The sequence below is a fragment of the Cyprinodon variegatus genome, unplaced genomic scaffold (genome assembly GCF_000732505.1).
Source record: "Cyprinodon variegatus isolate N-32 unplaced genomic scaffold, C_variegatus-1.0 Scaffold88, whole genome shotgun sequence".
In the NCBI taxonomy this organism is placed as follows: domain Eukaryota; kingdom Metazoa; phylum Chordata; class Actinopteri; order Cyprinodontiformes; family Cyprinodontidae; genus Cyprinodon; species Cyprinodon variegatus.
In genome coordinates this window covers 51,179-70,865 of record NW_015150541.1, presented here as the reverse complement: position 1 = coordinate 70,865, position 19,687 = coordinate 51,179, and the positions used below count along the sequence as shown (strand labels likewise).

General features: G+C 37.9%; 1 protein-coding gene across 1 annotated transcript in view; it reads right to left on the bottom strand.

Moving 5' to 3' along the window:
- Window positions 1-3,684: 3,684 nt before the first annotated feature.
- The window catches only part of LOC107083946, a 26,747-nt gene continuing 10,744 nt past the window's right edge, over window positions 3,685-19,687 (bottom strand). The window contains exons 3-4 of the mRNA XM_015373549.1: window positions 12,753-12,898; window positions 3,685-4,534 (exon numbers count right to left, since the gene is read on the bottom strand). Coding sequence (XP_015229035.1) covers window positions 3,685-4,534; window positions 12,753-12,898 — 996 coding nt within the window. The remainder of the gene's footprint in view (window positions 4,535-12,752; window positions 12,899-19,687) is intronic.

Below are 19,687 nucleotides of genomic sequence, written 5' to 3'. Positions count from 1 at the left end.
AAAAGCGAACATATTCTGCCGGCAGATTTCTGCATTTTAGGTTAATTTATGCGTCAATAAACTGTTTCAGAGGAGTGATCACAGCGCTCTGTATAATCAGTGATGTGTCTCTCTCCCTGCCAGCTCCCAGATCAGCTTCTCTGATTGGTTGATGTGGGGTGTTGAGCAGGAAATGTTCAATTTTTCCATCTCGAGCAGCAGCGCGTTTGCAGCACCACGCGCGCCTTCTGCTCAAAACGCGCCGCGGGACCTTTTGCTGCGCCTTGACGCGCGTCAACCATTGACTATGCATGTAAACTCGCTGCTTCTGTCGCGCCTGCTGCATCCGGTGTGAACGCAGCATAACTGCAAATCAGCATGCTGGTGAAGATTCTCAGTCATCCAGGTCATAGTCATCCTGAAAAAGTTTTTAAAATAAACCAATGGATGGTGTTTCCAAGGTTTGAAGACATTTTGCTTCCCATCCAGGAAGATTTCTCAATTCAAAATGTCTGGATTCACATTGAGTTTGAGGCTTTATATAGTGGACCAAAAACAAGGCCTTGTATTGCTTGCAAACATGCCAATTGAACCTGACGAGTGGGTCATTGGGTTCCATTGTTAGCCTGTAATACCTGAAGCCTGTCTATGATTTTGAAAGGTCGGTGGTTAAAGGGGGGATTGTTTATCTGACTAAAGCAGAGTTACTCTGTTCCCCTGTGATGGGGTGGGGGTTGTGATGATACCTGGAAGGAATCAACTCAATAACTGAATTGTAAGTTTTCGGTAGCTGGAATCCGAGTCCACCCACCTCTTTTTAAGGTTGGTTTTTCTCTCTTAACATAGATGGCTTCCTTTACACCCATCTTAAACCACCTATTTTCTTTATCCAGAATGTGAACATTCTTGTGCTCAAAAAATTTCCTTTGTCCACAAGGTGTAGATGAACTGCAGAGTCTTGTCCAGAGGAGGCCGCTCTTCTGTGTTGGACCATGCGTCTGTGGAGAGGTTGTTTGGTTTCTCCAATATAAAGATCAGAGCATTCCTCGGTGTATGCTGTTCAGTGCAGCAACCAAGCAATACAAGGCCTTGTTTTTGGTCCACTACATAAAGCCTAAAACTTAATGCAAATCCAGACATTTTGAATTGAGAAAGCTTCCTGGATGGGAGCGAAATGTCTTCAAACCTTGGAAACAAAGTCCAGTGGATTGTTTTTTAAACTTTTTCAGGAGAACAGCAAATGGGCCTACCTCATTACTAGTCAAATCAGCTGCAGAGTGTGGTCCCGGTGGGGTGTCAGTGCATACAGTGGATCAGTACGATCAACTGCAAGCATCGTAATCTCTATCATCTTCCAAGGCCAGCAGTAAGAGAAGGACGTTCATCCAGTACCATGTCTGCTGTATTCGGCCTTGGTGTGAAGTTGGATCATCATTGGGACGTTGATGCAGTTTGGGGGGGGTGGAATGTGGCAGTATGCCCTGTGGGCTCCACACAAGTGCCAAATCTAATTGGATGTGGGACTGTCTGTATATAAAGGCCCCTCCCTCACCTGGTCATCATGTTTTCCGTGTTTGCAAGGGCAGCACGCCAGCTGCATACGGATACGTGCTGTAATGATGCGCTTAAACTAATCAATGATCAAGCTTTCTTGTGGAAATAAGTTTCTCACACCCTTATTCTCTGTTAGCCTAGCCTTAGCTCAGCTTTACTGATATATCCAGGTGACCCATAGAAGCTGCCGGATTCTCCTCCCTGCCAGAGGCACTACATAGATCACAAATCATCTTTTGTTTTTCTTTTTTCTCCATTATTATAACATTCTAAGAATGTATATTGTTTATAACTCAACTTAACAAATTAAATGCAACTTTGGTCTCTCTGTAAAGTGCACATAGACAGACATCCCGAAATCAAGCAAAAAAATATCGAAACCTTTTTAAAACCCTCTTTTATTAAGCATCCCAAGTTAACAAGCAAACACAGTTTATACAAAAAGAAGTATTGAAAGAAAAAGAAAATCTAAGTTATAAAAATATAACCATATTAAATATGTATAGAAATTTTCTCAAGATATAATAATATAACTAATTAATATAGACTGTCAAGAAAGTATGGGGACAAAAATGCACTATGAGAAAAAAATTCTATTGAACCTAAAAACATTTTTTTCCTAAAATATGTCCAGTAGAAGATTATCTTCAATCAATCTTAAGTCCTGCCGATTATATGGAGGGTCCAACTAAGCATGTGCAGTATCAATGTCATCAATGTAGCATGTTTGTTATACTAAATAAAATAAAAAAAGACTAGTTGCAGCTTTCCCTATTCTATCCTACTTATATAATTGTATTAACTGTAAAAAGTCTAAATTAATTAGCTTCAAATCTGATCTAATCCAAACATCTATTTATCGAATTGTTAAGACACATAATGAGTTGACTTCTTGTTAACATTTACCCTGTACTGGAAATAGTATTTTAATCACCTGGTGACATACATATCAGAACCTACTAACTGTAGAAAGACCTTGAAAATATAAAATTTAGTAAATAGAAAGATATGTTTCATTAAAATTTAATAGAACTGACAAAGTACTTACAATCAGAATAACTAGTTCTTATCTAATATCAGTTCCAACATAGTTAATAACAGTAGATGACTAACATACATTTAAACATTAGAAATCTAAAAAAAAAAAAATCATTTTTTATATCCCCATGTTTTTCCTTTATCAGGTTGAATGCTGTGTTCTAGTCTGTTATAAAGTAATTAGAACATAAAAACAAGAATATAAAGAAAACAGCTAACATCTTTCCCTTTGGTTTCCAATATATTGATGGATTATAGTTATGAATATTTACAATTTATTATTTTGTCATATTTTCTCTGAGTGCTATCTTAATGATTTATACATTGTGTTAATTGCCATGCAGAAAATGAAATAATAATGTACTTCTTAAAAACCAAGAACTTCCTTAAACATTTCCATAACTCTCTGCCTTTGGATTTGACCCTGCGTTTCTTTCTCGATCCTGATCTTCCTCTCTTCGAGTACTTGGACCCTTTCTTTGTCTCCCCTTTCCTACATTTTCTCTATCAGAAAGTCCAGGTATTTCAACCTGTAACCTGAGTTAACATTCAGGATGATCTGATCCAGTTTGATAACATGATTGTAGGCCTCATCCAGCAGTGATGACTGCTCTGTTTTTAGTTTGCTGGTTTCCTTCTCCAGGTTTTCCAAAAGACTTGATGTGGTCTCAAATTCAGTTTTATTCTTTTAGGTTTTCTTCTTCACATCCTACAGGGTCTTCTAAACTTTCTTAGTCTTTATCACATATCTCCAGTTTTCTATTATGATCTGATGCAGGACACTTCTTGGTACAAACTGTGCAGTGCCCCTTCTTCATGACCTCACAGTGTCCTGGTTTCCAGGCCATTGTGCATCCTGGATAGTGACAGTTCTCCTCACAGACAGAAGAGGTAACGGCTCCTTCTAAAAACACCAAACCCCACCTTCCACAATTGATTGTTTCTTTTTCTTTGTAGACCTCATCAACTTCTGTAGTAAAGTTCTGGTTCTCCTTCATCTCTTCATGTTTATTATACACTTCTTCAGTCTGTTTGATTTCATTCTGCTTCATCTCAGTCAGCTTGATTCTCTCCTGCATATTCTGGATGTGGTCTGATCCGTTCATTCAGAACCTACACAGTTGTTTTTAGAGGCTGAGGTTTGGTTTTTGTCAGAAAGTCTCTCAAACGACCCATCTCTTCATTAGTAAAGTCCCAGAAGTATTTTGAACCATCCTGATCTTTATCTGTTCTGTTTCTCTGTTTGATCTGTTGATTATTAAACATGAAGTGAACAGGCTGATTCATCTCATCTGTGGAACATTTAATTTCTGCATCTTCCAAGGCGTTTAGCACATTTTCAGGTCGTCTCCCATCAGAATGAGTGACCAGAGCTACAATGTTATTCTCCAGGTCTTTTCCAAACAAAGACATCACTGAATTGAAGATGTACCTCAGTCTGCCATTCAGTCGGTTATCACTGGCCTTCATCACCAGACCCACTGCATTGATCTCATGAACTCCATCTTCTGATCTGAACAAGTCCAACAATCTTCTGCTGACAGAGTTATCTTTTTCCAATCCTCTGGTGTTTCCAAATCCAGGAGTATCGATGATGGTCAGAGAGAACGGCAGACTTTGGCCTTCAAAACCGAAAATCTGATAGACGATCAAATCTGATGTCTGACTTTGTGATTGACTTCTTTCCTCTTCTACGATCTGAAACCAAACTTCATCCTCAAACTTCACTCCCACAGCATAGTTGAACAGAGCATTAATCAAGGTGGACTTTCCTGCTCCTGTTTCGCCAACTAATAAGATGGTTTTATTGATCTTGTTCTCATCTTTCTCACCAGCCGTCACTCTGGTCAAAGTTCCAATCATCTCTTTCTTTGGTATCAGCTGGTAGATAGAAGGAGGCCCATGATGGATTTGAACACTTTCTGATATCAAAGCTTCCTGATTAAATAAGGTTATTCCCATCCTGTAGGAAAAAAAGAATCAATTGTTTATATAAAAAAATCAGTTACTTTATTACAGTAATTATAATTTAATAAGTATATTTCCATGTTCAATTTTCCCCAAAAATGCAGTCCTTTGGATTAAATCTAGATTGGATCAGGGGAGAATTACAGAGTATTTGTTTTTGTTGGAGATAAACCATAAAAAGTGTTTCTGTAAAGCAAGGTAAATTTGCGATGTAGTGGATATGGGCTGTTTCCCTGAGGAGCATTACAAGGGACTCTCTTATTCTGGGAAGAAAATGTATTTGCTTCTCTAAAAAAAATCATTACAAGACGTTTAATAGAACATTGTGAAAGAATGCCATTTAGGTGGAGGTGGTTGGGACTTGTTGGGGCTATTACTGCAAGCAGCAAAGCCCCGCTTTTGGTGGGGGAAAGGACAAAGTAAAGAGCAACTAGCAACAGTTAGTAGTGTTGCACCAATACCATTACCAGCATTGGGCGGGGCCCAGATCCAGCACTAAAATGATGGTAGGTGAGTACCAACAAATAGGGCACCACAAAATTAGATTTTGGTCTCATCTCACCAGAGCACCTTTTTTGACATGTTTTCTGTGTCTCCCAGGTGGGAAATCATTTTGTATCCAAATTCTTAAAGTTGTAAACTTTTGCACAGGGGTATCTAGGACTTGCCTGATTTGTTCCTTTTTCTTTTTGATGTGTTCTGTGCTTTAAAAAGACATCTGAGACTACCTCAGAGCATATGCATTTATACAAAGACTTGATTACATACAGGTGGATTCTTTTATCATCATCAGTCATTTAGGTCAACATTAGATCATTCAGTGATCTTCACTGAACTTCTGGAGAGAGTTTGCTGCACTGAAAGTAAAGAGGCCGATGGATTTGGCATACCTCACCATTCAGTTTTTTATTTCTAAATATCACATAATTTTCGTTCCACATTTGTGTTTCACATGTTGCTGACTCTTCAAAAAAAGATATAATTTTATATATTTATGTTTCAAGTCTGAAATGTGGCAAAAGATTGAAATGTTCAAGGGGACTGAAACTTTCACAAGGCACTGTAAGTCTCTCTCTCAATATATATATATATATATATATATATAGTAGGAGCCTTTTGTCCTTTCCTGTGCTTATGGCCACCAGGGGACGTATTTCATTTTAAGTATTCAGTGTCTGATGGGGGATCGGGTTATTGAAGCCCAACCATGATTCTGATCAGTGATAAGGTGTTGCTAATGGGAGGAGGCAACTTTTTTCTACGGTAGTTGGTTCTGATTATTGTTGAATTTATGTATATGTAAGGGGAAGTAGTCAAACGATGGACATTGTTCTGATAATAAATTACTTTACAACCAGTAGCCACCGCGTGTGTGTCAGGGAAAGTTTATTTTAAAGGAGCTTCCCAATGGAAACCTCGACAAGACTAAAGCTGTGGAATTCATTTACTACAGAAGTTCTTCCAGTCTCAAGTACCACCTAAATGCTTTGTCTTAGCCAATGCTGAAGATGCTGGCCAGGCCAACCAGTAGCCCAAAAAAATACGATTTTACATATATATATATACTGTATACAGTGATGGGCAGTAGCGCCGCTACATGTAGCGAAGCTATTAGTTTAACTACATTTTCCAGTAGCTTGACCGTAGCGTCGCTGCTTTATTTATCAAGTAACTTTCCTGTAGCGACGTTATTGTTTTGATCAAGTAGCGACGTAGCGTCCACAAACGCTACAAAATCCAGGGCATAACTAAGAAATGAAACCAGGTTTTCTATTTCTAAACAACAATCAGCCACAAAACTACTGTAAAAAGCAGTTTCAGCTGACGCTCTTATAAGTGGCGTAGTAGCACAGGCACACTCCGTAGGGTTAAACAAGCGCACCCTTTCCGAGTCTGTCGTTCTATTGGCTGGAAAGGTTGCTAGGCAACGATCCAACTGCAGTCTGAGAGAGCAAGACAAATCCGCAAGCAGAGCCTACGGGTTTGCGAGCGTAACAGAGCGCGGTTTGTGCGCGAAGAGAAGGAGGCAAGCGAGAGGAGAAAATATCTGTGCAAGAAGCATTAAATCTGAGAGAAGAAACAAAGATTTGAGAAAGAAGAGAAAATATTTGAGAGAGAGCGCATGTTTTGAGTGTGAGCATTATAAGTTTTGAGAGCAAGAAGATGAAATTCTTTTCTCTAATTGAAGTTATGTGCTCTTGCATTATGGCAGGATAGTTCTCCCATATGTGCCACTAAGATACTCTAATTAGAGAGCTGTAGTGAAACTTCGATATTGTATTTTCATGGCCTAGTTTACCTGACAGGATGTTTACATAAATCTGTTTTTAGGCTGTGCACAGATAAGATTTTTTATGGAGGAACAGCTCTACCGTATATAAAATAAATACATAAATAAATAAATGCTCAATAAATAAATAAATAAGCATTCAATTAATTGCCTCCAAAAATACAATGAATAAATATGTAGGTAGAAATTAAATTATATGGTGAGACATATATATATGTATCTCTTAATTAGCTTCTTTATTTTTTCACCTTCTTTTGTAAACAGTTTCATTTGTTACTTGAATCGACTGTTTAATTGAGGTCTGAAGAAGTTTTCTCTAAGGGAGACCCTAAAGAAATAAGATGCCTTTTGTAGGGTTTTGTTTTCCCTAGAGATGTCCATTGAATGCAAACTCATAGCCATGTCTCGGTGTGTAGAACTCTACACAGTACCTTTAATTTGATTCTAATAACAGCAGATTGTTTACTAGTTTGTCTACTAGTAATTACTTTAGTTTTTATTTTAATATGCTGATCATAAAGCAATGTTTACACTGTGTTATGTCATTGGCTGATCTTTAATAAATGTTTTAACCAGTGTGTCAGACTCATTTTGAATTGATATTAGTTTGGTACGACGTTAAGTAGCTTCTGATGTAGTTAAGTTACTTTTAACACATTAGTGTAACTTAGCTTGCTATAATTCTTTAGGTGGTAGCTTTGGTGTAGTGAAGCTTAATTTATTGTTGAGTAACTGATAGCTTAGCTCACTACACTGGACAAGTAGCTTGCCCAACACTGACTGTATATATCCCATTTGAGCATTTAAGTCTCCAAATAGAATGACAGGATAATTTGCTTTATCGTGTGATATTGATTGCCTTGATTTTTTTGTTTGTGTGATATGTTATCATAAGGATGTTTTGAACCCCTCTTTGTCTGACCTGTCACCCAGAGCCTGTATGCCTTAGGAGACATTACCAGGTGCATTTAAGCCCTGAAGACACAGCCTCTAGGATCATTGGAGCACGGAAACCCCTCCATTATATCAAGTTTGCGAATTTAGTTGTAGAAATTTGAGTTTTCCCTTTTTGAAGTTTTCACATGAAGCTTTGCTCTCCCACAACAATCACATTTAAACAAGAGTTTTGATTGAGAGTAAATATTGTTTGGAGAGCCATGGCATAGAAAAGTATGGGAATCCTGGTTTAAGCTATAGAAATGTTGAACTTTTTCTTTAAGTTTAAAATGACATTTTGAAAGTGTAACTGTACCTGTGTTGTAGCGATGTTCTGGTTCCTTGATCCATTCTGCTGTAAATTTCCTCGAGTACCTGTAGCTTTTCTTCATCCCCTTGTTCTTTCATTTTCTTGATGATATAGTTCAAAATTACATAAGTGGATGTTGATACATGATCTGAATCTTCAAACTTAAGTAAGTTATAAAGTTTGATGAAAAAAATAGATGCTTCATTTATCAATTGTTTTTTCTCGGCTGTCAGCTCTATTTTCTTTGATTCAAGCCTTGCTGAAAGTTTCAACTTCTTCTCTTCTGGTCTATGTTTCTGTTCAAATTCTTGTTGTAATTCTTCTTTTTTTTTTAGAACTCTCTGGGTCCTTAAAACAAATCGCCATTTTTTTTTCACATGTTCTGATGCTGAACACTTGTTGGTACAAGAGGTACATTCTCCAGCTATTATCACCTCACACTGTTGAGGAATAAAAGCCTTTGTGCAGCCAGGATAGTGACAGTTTTCCTGACAGCGCAAACAGACGACAGCTGTTTCAAAACCACAGCTCTTATCTGTAAGTAGCTCCATATCTTTGTAGGTCTCTGGAATAGTTACCTTTAAGGCCTTATCACTTTTGCACTGTTTGCTGTTATAAAGAGCTTCTTCGATCATTCTAACATCTCTCAGTTTCAACTCTGTGAACTTAATTCTCTCCTGCAGGTTTTGGATGCACGCCATCAGTCGGACGTGCTCTTTTGACTCCTCCAACATGACCACTTGCTTCTGAGGAGAAGAGTTTTCTAAAAAGGCTGTGAGCTGTTTCATTCCTCTCTGTGTTACTTTCCAAGCATATTCTATAAATAATTCTGATTCTTCAGTTTTCTCCTCGCACTGACGATTATCAAACTGAAAATAAACGGTTTGATTTTTTTCATTTTTGGCACATTTGATCTTTGCAGCCTCAAGAGCCTGAAGAATAACTTTAGGTTGTTTTCCATTTGAGTTTGTCAGAAGAGCTACAACGTTTTTCTCCACATCTTTTCCAAACTCGGACAAAATGAAATCATAGATGTTCTTCAGTTGGTCACTGACTGGATTCCCCTCATCCTTTATTACTAAACCTACTGCGTGAACTTCATCAATTCCTTCATCTGATTGGAATAACTCCAATATTTGTTGGTAGATCTTAATACCATGATCAAGCGATTGATCATCTCCATACCCAGGAGTGTCGATGATAGTCAGAGAGAATGGCAGAGTTTGGTCCTCAAAACCAAAGATCTGATAGACGACCACATCTGATGTCTGACTTCTTTCCTCCTCTTCTACAAGCTGAAACCAAACTTCATCCTCAAACCTAACCCCTACAGCATAGTTGAACAGAGCATTGATCATTGTGGACTTTCCTGCTCCTGTTTCACCAACTAATAAGATGGTTTTATTAATTTTGTTATGATCTTTGCTTCCAAATGTCAGTCTGGTCAGAGTTCCAATCCTCCCCGTCTTTGGTATTAGCTGGTAGACATAAGGAGGTCCTTGATGGATTTGAACACTTTCTGAGATTAAAGCCTCCTGATAAGATGAGTTCATCCTCATTCTGCAGAATAGAATAGACATGTGAACTTAAACAATACACAAACAATAGACATGTAAACTGAAATTAATGATACTTTATCAGTCATATTTCACATAAAAAAGTACATGTGCTTTAGCTGAGCAGATGCTGCTCCACATTTGGACAGCCTGGTCCTCAGATTCCACATCCATAGCAGGATACCCTTCTTAAACAAAGACCAACTAACCAAGCATCTCCTGAAGGACGTAAAATGAAAAATGTTGAAAAGAGGTAGGACTGTTGCACAATCTAAACAGCATGACAAAATACTTGAATAATAAACACCATCTTCCACTTGTCCCTTTCCCTGATAAGAACTAGATTTTAGGTTCAGCACATATCCAGTTTAGAGAAAGCTCCTGAGAAAGGAGGTGATCTTCTGTTTTGCACTAATCTTATTCAGACCCTTATAGTTAATGTGGGGATGAAGCTTTAAATGAGATGCTAGCATCTGGTCTCTAGTTTTCAGCAGCACAAGTTTCCAAGAGACCCTTAACTGTGAATTTGTTTGTGTGCTAGCTGAATAATCACCTGAAGCAAGACACAAGAGGGACTAGAGAAAAAATGGGGTCACCTAAATAAAAGAGCCTGTCATTAATGTCATGGGCTGTTTTTACAGCTGCTCTCTGGTATGAGGTTAAGGAGCTTCAATTGAAAAACTAGAATCCACAAATGCTTAATTCAACATGTCATAAGACTGTTAAACTCCAAACAACATATCGACATATTCATAAACACAAAACTAGTCACTACATGGACATTAACTCTTTTTCATACTGGGTTATTGTATCTATGCTATCTGTGCTATTCTGTTCATCTGGCAATACTATTTTATATGTGCATCTTATTGCCTTAGATATAACTTTTCTGTGCATATAAAATGTCTTCTTTTTTCTTTTTTGCAGCTAAATTCCTCACAATGTAACAAGTGGGTTTTTGTAAATCTTTCAGGAAGTCCAAGTCTGATCCAAAACAGTACAGCAAGGGTTCTGATAAAAAAAATAGTGGTAGGCCATCATCGGCGTAAACGTGCTGCTTTAACGCCAGACTCATATTGGGCGATAAAAAAATATAGCTGTTAATCTATTCTTTAGGAGCTAGGTCTATACTAAATAAGTTTTGATGACTTTCACCTTGATATCTTAGCATAGATGTATATCTAGAGGTGAGAACGAATCAGTCTTCGAAACCTGTGTAAGCCTACTGTGAAATTACCACATTGAATGTGACATGCCAACATGGATGCAGCTATAAAGCCACCACGTGTGCATCAGGGAAAGTTTATTTTAAAGGAGCTTCCCAATGGAAACCTCGACAAGACTAAGGCTGTGGAATTTGTTTACTATAGAAGTTCTTCCAGTCTCAAGTACCACCTAAATTCTTTGCCTTAGCCAATGCTGAAGATGCTGGCCAGGCCAAGCACCGAGGTAGTGCAGGGGAAGAGTTATGTTGGTCAAACTGCAATGTTTGAGTGCATTCGAGGCAAGCTAGTCAGCACAGCTCTATCAGTCAAGCTAACAAATCTTTCTCAATGGATAGCCACCAGCTGCCGCTCTTAGCTGGTTGAAGATAATGGGCTCGAGCTTGTTCTTCAAGCTGCCACAGGTGACCTATCTTACAAACTATCTGTGAGGCTAAGTATCATGAGGAGAATACATGACCAGCACGCCACGGACAAAGCCACGAAAGATGAGAAGTTTGCTTTAGGTAGGTAGGTATGTCATTTCAAATTTAATTTTACCATGGGGCAATGATTACCACATTAATACATTTGCTACTTGATGATTGCTTGGGAATTGTGGACAAACACAGAAGACACAGAAGAGCTACCTCCTCTAGACAAGACTCTGCTCTCCACCTACACCTTAAGGACAAACGACACTCATTTGAGGACCAGAATTTTCACATTTTGGACAAAGAAGCAATTTATGTTAAGAGAGAAAAAACAACCTTAAACAGGGCGGGAGAACTCAGGTTTCAGCTCTCAAAAACCTATAGCACAGCGATATGGCTTGGTTATACTCCTGCAGCAGTGTGTCGCAGTGAGCTTGATGCAGACATTTTAGATTTATGCCTAGTATAAAGCGTGGTCTGCACTATATGCTGTGGGTCTAGATATGGCCGAGGCGCTGAGGAAGTGGGGGCGAGTTTGTCCGACAGTGAAGGGACATGACGGCGAAAAAGAGCGTGAATCCAGGTAGAAAAAGGGTCCCAGCGTTCTCGAGAACCTCGTTCTTGTAGCTGGTCCAACTTCACGAGTTGTTTTCCGCAATTTCGGTCATAAAAACAAAACAAGTTAGCCTCCTGTCTGTGGTCACATACAATTTGGGAGAGGTGCAGCAGAGAGTCTGCGGAGGGGGCAGGGACGTCTTTTTGTTCACTGTGAAACCTATGGAGAGGGCCTAGTTTCAAAATATTAATCAGCCTTTAAAGTTGATTCCTTCCCACTATCACCAAAAATCTCATCACCATGCAGTTGGTCAAAACATCGTGCCTGTTAAGCCATGCCAGTAACGAAACTATCGACTCCCCATTACATTGGCATGGGCCAGTTTTGGGTAAATTTACTGGCCAACAACGACCTTAAAGGGGAACACTGTTTCTTTTACATTCGGCCCTTGATTTTACGTTATTACATCATGTTCTACTCACCCATATGAGTTTTGTGTCATTTGGAGCCGTTCTGAAGATATTTGGTTTTGTGATATCCAGTAACGTCTTGCTATGGCCAACGAGTTGAAGGCACAAGCTAAACTGTTAATAATTTATTCTTTATAGTACGCCAGCATTCATAACATGTAGGTGAATCACAGTCCCACATACATCCGCGGTTATATTTCATATATTTATATTTTCTAAAAACAAAGCGGAGTGTGTATGACGTCATCGGCGTGCACCGGCTACCATTCATTTTATTAGAAAAACTATTAAGAATGTGTATGACCTATTTTTCTAATTTCTTCAGAAAAAAAACATAAGAGGAATAGATGGTAAATCTCTATGAAGTGAAATAGCAACGGTTTCAAACTCAAAATGATTTTTACGAACATCACAGCACAGTTTAAAAGAGAATAAATTAGATTTTGAAAGTAAGTGTACCTGTCTTGTAATGCTATTCTGGTTCCCTCGTCCATTCTGCTGTATATTGAGTCCAGTTCCAGCAGCTTTTCTTCATCCTTTTGTCCCTTCATCTTCTTGATAAGGAATTCCAGGATCACATAAACAGACAGTGACTCATCATGATTCTTGGCAAAGACATAAAGTTTAAGAAAAAGCCAATATGCATCCTTTATTAATTGTTTTTGCTCTGTGTTCAGTTCTTTTTTTTTAGTTTCAAGTAATGCTGAAAGCTCCCCCTTCTTTTCTCCTGCTCCCTGTTTGTTTTCATACTGTTGTTTTAATGCTTCTTCATTTTTTTGAAGCTTCTGGGTCCTGATCACAAATCGCTGGTTATCTTTCTTATGGTTGAATGCAGGACACTTGTTGGTACATGAAGTGCAGTCTCCATTCATCATCACCTCACACTGTTCAGGTTTTAACTCCTTTTGGCATCCAGGATAGTGACAGTTCTCCTGACAGACAAAGCAACAGACAGCTGTTTCAAAACCACATCTCTTATCGGTAAGCGGCTTCATTCCTCTGTAGGCCTCAGGAATCAAAACATTTAACTTCTTATTACTTATCTTCTGTTTATTGTTACGAAGAGCCTCTTGAGTCATTTTTAAATCTCTCAGTTTCAACTCTGAGAACTTGATTCTCTCTTGCAGGTTCTGGATGCAGGCCGTCAGTCTGATCTGCTCTTTCTGTACTTCCAGCACGACCTTCTGGGGTGACGATTTTTCCAAAAAGGCTGTGAGCTGTTTCATCCCCCTTTCAGTTATTCTCCAAGCATTTTCTATGGCTAATTCGGATTCTTCTGTTCTTTCTTCATCCTGGCAGTTATCAAACTGGAAATAAACTGTTTGATTCTTCTCATTTTTGGCACATTTGATGTTTGCAGCTTCAAGATCCTGAAGAATCTTTTTAGGTTGTTTTCCATTTGAGTTTGTCAGGACAGCAACAATGTTTTTCTTCACCTCTTTTCCAAACAGAGAAAAAATAAATTCATAGATGAACATCAGTTGGTCACTCACTGAATCACTACCCTCCTTAAGGACCAGCCCTACTGCATGGACTTCATGGATTCCATCATCACCTTGGAATAACTCCAATAATTGTTGTGTGATGTGGATGTTATGATCAAACCGTTGACCGTGTCTATATCCAGGAGTATAAACGACAGTCACAGAGAATGGCAGAGACTGATCTTTGAAACCACATATTTGATAGACGATCACATCTGATGCCTGGCTTTTGTCCTTTTTTTCCTCAACTATCTGAAACCAGATTTCATCCTTAAACTTTACTCCCACTGCATAGTTAAATAAAGAGTTGACAAGATTAGATTTTCCAGCTCCTGCTTCACCAACAAGCAAAAAAGTTTTATTTGGTTTGGTATTGTCTCTTTCTCCAGCAATGAATTTGTTCAGAGTTCCAATCTTTTCTTTATTTGTTTTCAGCCAAAAGACATCAGGAGGCCCAGTACGAACTAGATCACTTTTGAAGATGATGTCCTCAAAATCAAATGAACTTTCTCTATTTCTGTGAAAGCAGAGAAGATGGTAAGATTGTAGGCTGAAATCAAATGTTCATACATTATTTATTTTTTGCTAATAATCAGTATCACTACTTGAAATCATAAAAATGTGTTTATAGTTAAACAATCATTAAATCACATCACTGATATTTTCAGTTTGTCTACTCTTCTTTTTTTTTTTTTTTTTTTCCAATTCAGTTTTCTCTCATCTTGTTTTTTCACAAGAATTTGAATTTAAGGAGACAGAAGCAGAGATACAAAAGGCAACTGTAAAAAACACACAACCAGACAGACAAGCTCCGAGCCAGCTCCCATGTAAGAGGATGAAGAGAGATTAATAAGTTTAAATCACACTGTCTCAGGGTTAAAATCTTGTGAGTCTTAATGGGAAATCTAAACTTTGATTAGCCTCAATTTAAAATATATTTTCCTTATCTGTCATGGTCTTGTTTCTATTGTTCTTTACTTTGCTCTATGTTTCCTAGTTTTATTGGTTTAATTCCTTTTTTGTTCTAGTTTCTCGATTTATGTTAGTTCTCATGTTTTTCTGTTGTCCTCTGTTGCCCTCTTGTGTGTGTGTGTGTGTGTGTGTGTGTGTGTGTGTGTGTGTGTGTGTGTTTCTTTCCCCTTGGCTCCCTCGTTGTCTCCTCTCACACCTGCTCCTTGCCAGCTCGTTAGCCCTCCCTTTGTCTCTGTCAGCTATATTTGCTCTCCCTCTGCTCTCACTCTTTGTTGGTTCCTTGTCTTTGCTTTCCTCCTGTACTGTTGTCCACCTACCTCGTCTCTCCCTGGCTCCTCGTGTTTGGTTTCCCCAGATGTCTCCATAGTTGTGGTTTGCTTTTCATTATTAGTTGGATTTTTGAATTCCTGCCTCTGTTTTTGCCCCATTAAAACTCCTAGAAATCTTCTCAGCCTCTCTGCCTCTGCGTTTGGGTCCTCCAAACCAAACCTAACCTTGACATTATCTTTTAGTTGTCATAATTTAAGAAATAAAATGAGATTGACTATCTGGCCTTTTTTCCTATGTACAGTATGTAAACGTATTAGAGATGTATATTTGTTTGGAGGGAGCTTCAGCTTCACCCCCTATGCCATCTCTTCTCCTGAAGGAGCTAAAAGCCTGGGGGGAGCTGTCAAATGTTTATCGTGCTGCGGTTATATCCATGCAACAACTATGCTAATCACTGTAATCACTGCTTAAAAAACAAACATTATAACCAGGCATTCAGCAATATACTATGGGATAAATTGGTTCAATGATGTATTTGTACTCACCCTGCCATGTTGGTCTTTAAATCGGAAATCTGTAAGGATCATAGAGCATTTTAAAAGTTTAGAAAACCTGCATCACTTTTAAACAGACATCTACATGAACAGTGTTTCCCATAAATGACAGCTGAATTTCAAATAACATTTTCAGAAAAGTATCTAAAGATTAGGACTCTCTGCTCATTTAGAAATCATGGTTTAAGGTTCAGAAGTTCAAAGATCCTGCTGACTTGCTGATAGATGATAATCAGTATCTTATTATCTGGTTTAGATAGTTAAGTGTAATAGAGGGGTACTAAGAAAGAATTTGTCTCTCTGCTAGATCGAGATCGATCTAAATACCCCTTCATACAATGGGAGCTTTTCTATAAAATGCTGATAGGCAGATTGGACAGTCACCCTGAGCTGAGCCATAACAGTCACACCCTTATACTGCTTATGTATTAAGTTACCTGAAAGTGTCCTTATATGGATGCATACTAAATCACAGTTTGAAACAAGGAACGCGTTTCTAAATGCAGAGCCATAAAGCTATAAAGAGCTATAAAACAGGGTGTGTAAACGTAGCTTTTCCTTTTATAAATTGAAAACATTTTCATTAACAGTGCTGTGCAGTTATTTATGATGCCCCTGTTCTAAATCATAGTCTCAATGGAAACAGACTTCGGCACATTTTGACTTTTATGTGTTTCTATTGTTTTATTATTTAATTATTTAAGTTTTTCAGTCCTGTATCCTTTTAAACAATAAGCACTGACTACCCTACTTCCCTTGTAGTGATATTCCTAATAGAAACGGGTTCTGTATTCATTACTTAATAATGATGTGTTAAACATTGTAAGGATGAGGGGTAGGCAATAATTTAGAATAATTTAGAAGCTAGATGGCGCCTTTTGGACCTCATGGGATAAAATGAACCGACAAACTATTTATTTTTAGCAGGTTTTTTTTCTCATGTTTTCTAATGTCATTTGCATAGGTTTTGACAAATTATACTCGCTATAGTGTGTGAAAAAAAAAGCATTTTGTGACAGCGTCACAGCACCGTTCCCATTGCTTTTTTAGCACACTGTGGGAACTCTCTGCCTGTTTATACTTCTTTAAATGCTAGTTAATACGGTGAGAGCGGTTGAGCTGCAACCCAAGCTAACTGGCTACATAAAAAATTATTGAGCATATTTACAGCCAGAGAGCAAATATCTAAGATTGGCATATGTGAAAACCATATGATCCCCTTGGAACTTAAAGATCATCCACAATAAACTTTTAATTAGAAAACGATTCCATGGTGGCTTTAAAACCCACATTTCCTCTTAAGAAGATTGACCAGTGATTTCCTATTTAGCTGTAACTTATACATTCAACAAAACGGGTCCTCAGAATAAGGAAAATCTTATTTCTTTCCCCAGTAAAGTCTTTAGGCAGAACTTTCGGAAACCTGTGTGTTGTTATTGTGAATGTAATGTCATATAATGCAGACAGGTTCCTCTGATTCCCGCATAATTTCACTTCCAATTGTACTTTATTAATACCCAAAGTAAAATTTTCAACACAGCTCATCTAAAAAGACAAAAATGCACAGAAAGACAATACCAGACATTATACATGTGGGGATGTGGTGTCCAAGGCCTTGCTGCTGTAACAAGGCATGCTCTTGCAGTTAGATAAACAAAAGAAAGGGATCGCAATAGGTGAGGGGAGGAAAAAAAATATTTCATACTTTATCTCTAGCAGCATACAGTTTGAGATTGCAAAAACCTCAGCACATAAAGCAGTTTTAACATTAACACAGCGCCATATAATATGTGTATGTGCTTGTATTTTTTGCACCTTACAAAAAAGGGATACAACATACTCTTTTATATTCTTTCTATCTTTAATCCTTTTCTCTTAAATAAATTCCAATATCTGTTCCAGTACATAAAAGAATCAATCCTACCTCCCTTTTTGCTTTCCCGTTTGTCTGCAAAGCTGAGCAGGCAGAAAGGACTGTGTAAAAGAAGCAACATCTACTCTGTACTGCTGCATTTCTTAGAAATCATGTGACCAAAAGCCTCACGTGATTTCACAGACTGTTAACAAAATCTTTATCCCTTTATTATCCACATAAACTGAACTGAACTGAGAAACAACTGGAAATACATACAGCTAAATAGAAAATGAATTAAAAAACATTAAAAAGTAAGTTTTAAGTTGTTCTTATGAAAATAAATAAAACATGTTCACTATTAATATACCTTCAAGTGAAACAGACAGGTGTACATTTTGTACAACTATAACCATAGAGTGATTTTCAGAAAATCAAACATTCGACTGATTTAGGCAGAAAAAAACTTGTTTTCATTTTCAGAGCCATTTTAGTTTTGCAAAGCCACTTCCTTATATACACACCTGTAATTCAGCCGGTAAAATACTGTATAGATTACATCTTTTTAAGCATGCATGAAATTTAATTTTAGGGGTTGCCTCGGTAAAAGCTTCTCAAGTCTTGAGACATGGGATCAACTTTTACCTAAAACAACTTGAAGAATACACAGTACCTTATAAAAAATCACAAAAATGAGTTGACTTTGACACTCAGACTTGTTGAAGCCTTGAAATGCAAGTGTGAAAAACATCTGAAAATCTGGATAAGTTTTTCTCTTTTTTTCCTCTCCCCTGAAGGACCTTAACACTAGCATTCAGTAATTGATTATCATTACATGTTACAATAAATTAGATATTGGTCTAAGAAATAACATGAGAAAAATTTAAGCAATTTAAAGGCAGCACTATAAGGAACCGCCTGGCGGTGGGACCCATGGCAGCCATAAGAACGCATGTCATGATGGGTCTTAAATGTTTAGCCCACATGTGGAAGCACACTCAGAGGCAGGGAAAAAGTTCAACAGTTTATTGAAATGACATAAGCTTAGAGAGTCTGAAATTATGAGTTTCACAGCTTAGGGACAGATCCAGCATTCTGGTGAATCAGAAGCGGAAGAACTAGGAAGAGATCAGAGTGGTGAGTTCAAAGTCCATGGTAAAAACGGCCGATACTGAGAATGGCTTAACAAAGACTCACTGTTGTGGTTATGCGCTTGCTCCAAGGTTCCTGTTTGTGGAGGTTTGCATAGTTATGGAGTATACTTTGCTGGAGGGTGGACAGGCAGACAATGGTGGTCCTGAGGAAATTGATTGTTTGATAAATATGACTGATTTATTGTTATTATATGTACTTACCGTATATTTATAGATATTGCAGTTATAAGAGCTAAAATTTATTTCCAAATGTTTTTTATTCTTTCTACTAACTTGTCAAAACATTTTTATTTCTCTTTTATTATATATTAATTTATCCTATTTACTCACTATAAAAGTTTTCACTCAGTCTGTTTCACTTTCAAGGCCACATCATTTTCTGCAGGATGGTGTTTGTAGAACAGACATAGCTTCTTCCCATAACAAATCAGATTCTTTCCCAAGGTTTATTCATAACATGTTACTGTTTAACCAAAGTGTCTGTAATTTGTTTTGACTCTGACTATTTTCCATTGTTGTTAGTAAAGGGGGACGAACGCTGCCCAGATCAGAACAGAGCAGAATTCTATGCCATAAGGACTGAATGATGAACTGTTCTCTTTTTGCAAAGATATGAATAAATGTGCCGACTGAGTGAAATCCATGGATCTCTCTTTAATTAACTAGGATGAATAGTTGAATACTTTTTTCCCACGACAATGTAAAGGCTTTTAGAAAAGGCTTCAGAAGAATTGTGGAGTGGTCTTATTCAAAAGAATCTTCAAATGCCGCTGACATATAGGATCTTCACAGAATGGCATTTAACTTGTTTACCGTCGAGCATGGATAAAGGAAATGTTACTGATGCCCACTAATGTAAGTACCAGAGGACCTTATTGGAAGTGTTAAAGTCAAAGTGCTGCTGGCAACATTAGCACATGCTAAGAGTAGCAGGCCCATTAGCTGAACACTGGCATTGGTGTTAAGGACAATTAGTAGCAGTCAGTAACGTCATGTGTCAGGCAGGTTTCCATTGGACCTGTGTGCTTGTATTTACCCCAGATGGGACTCGAACCCACAACCCCTGGCTTAGGAGGCCAGTGTTTGTGGGTTCGAGTCCCATCTGGGG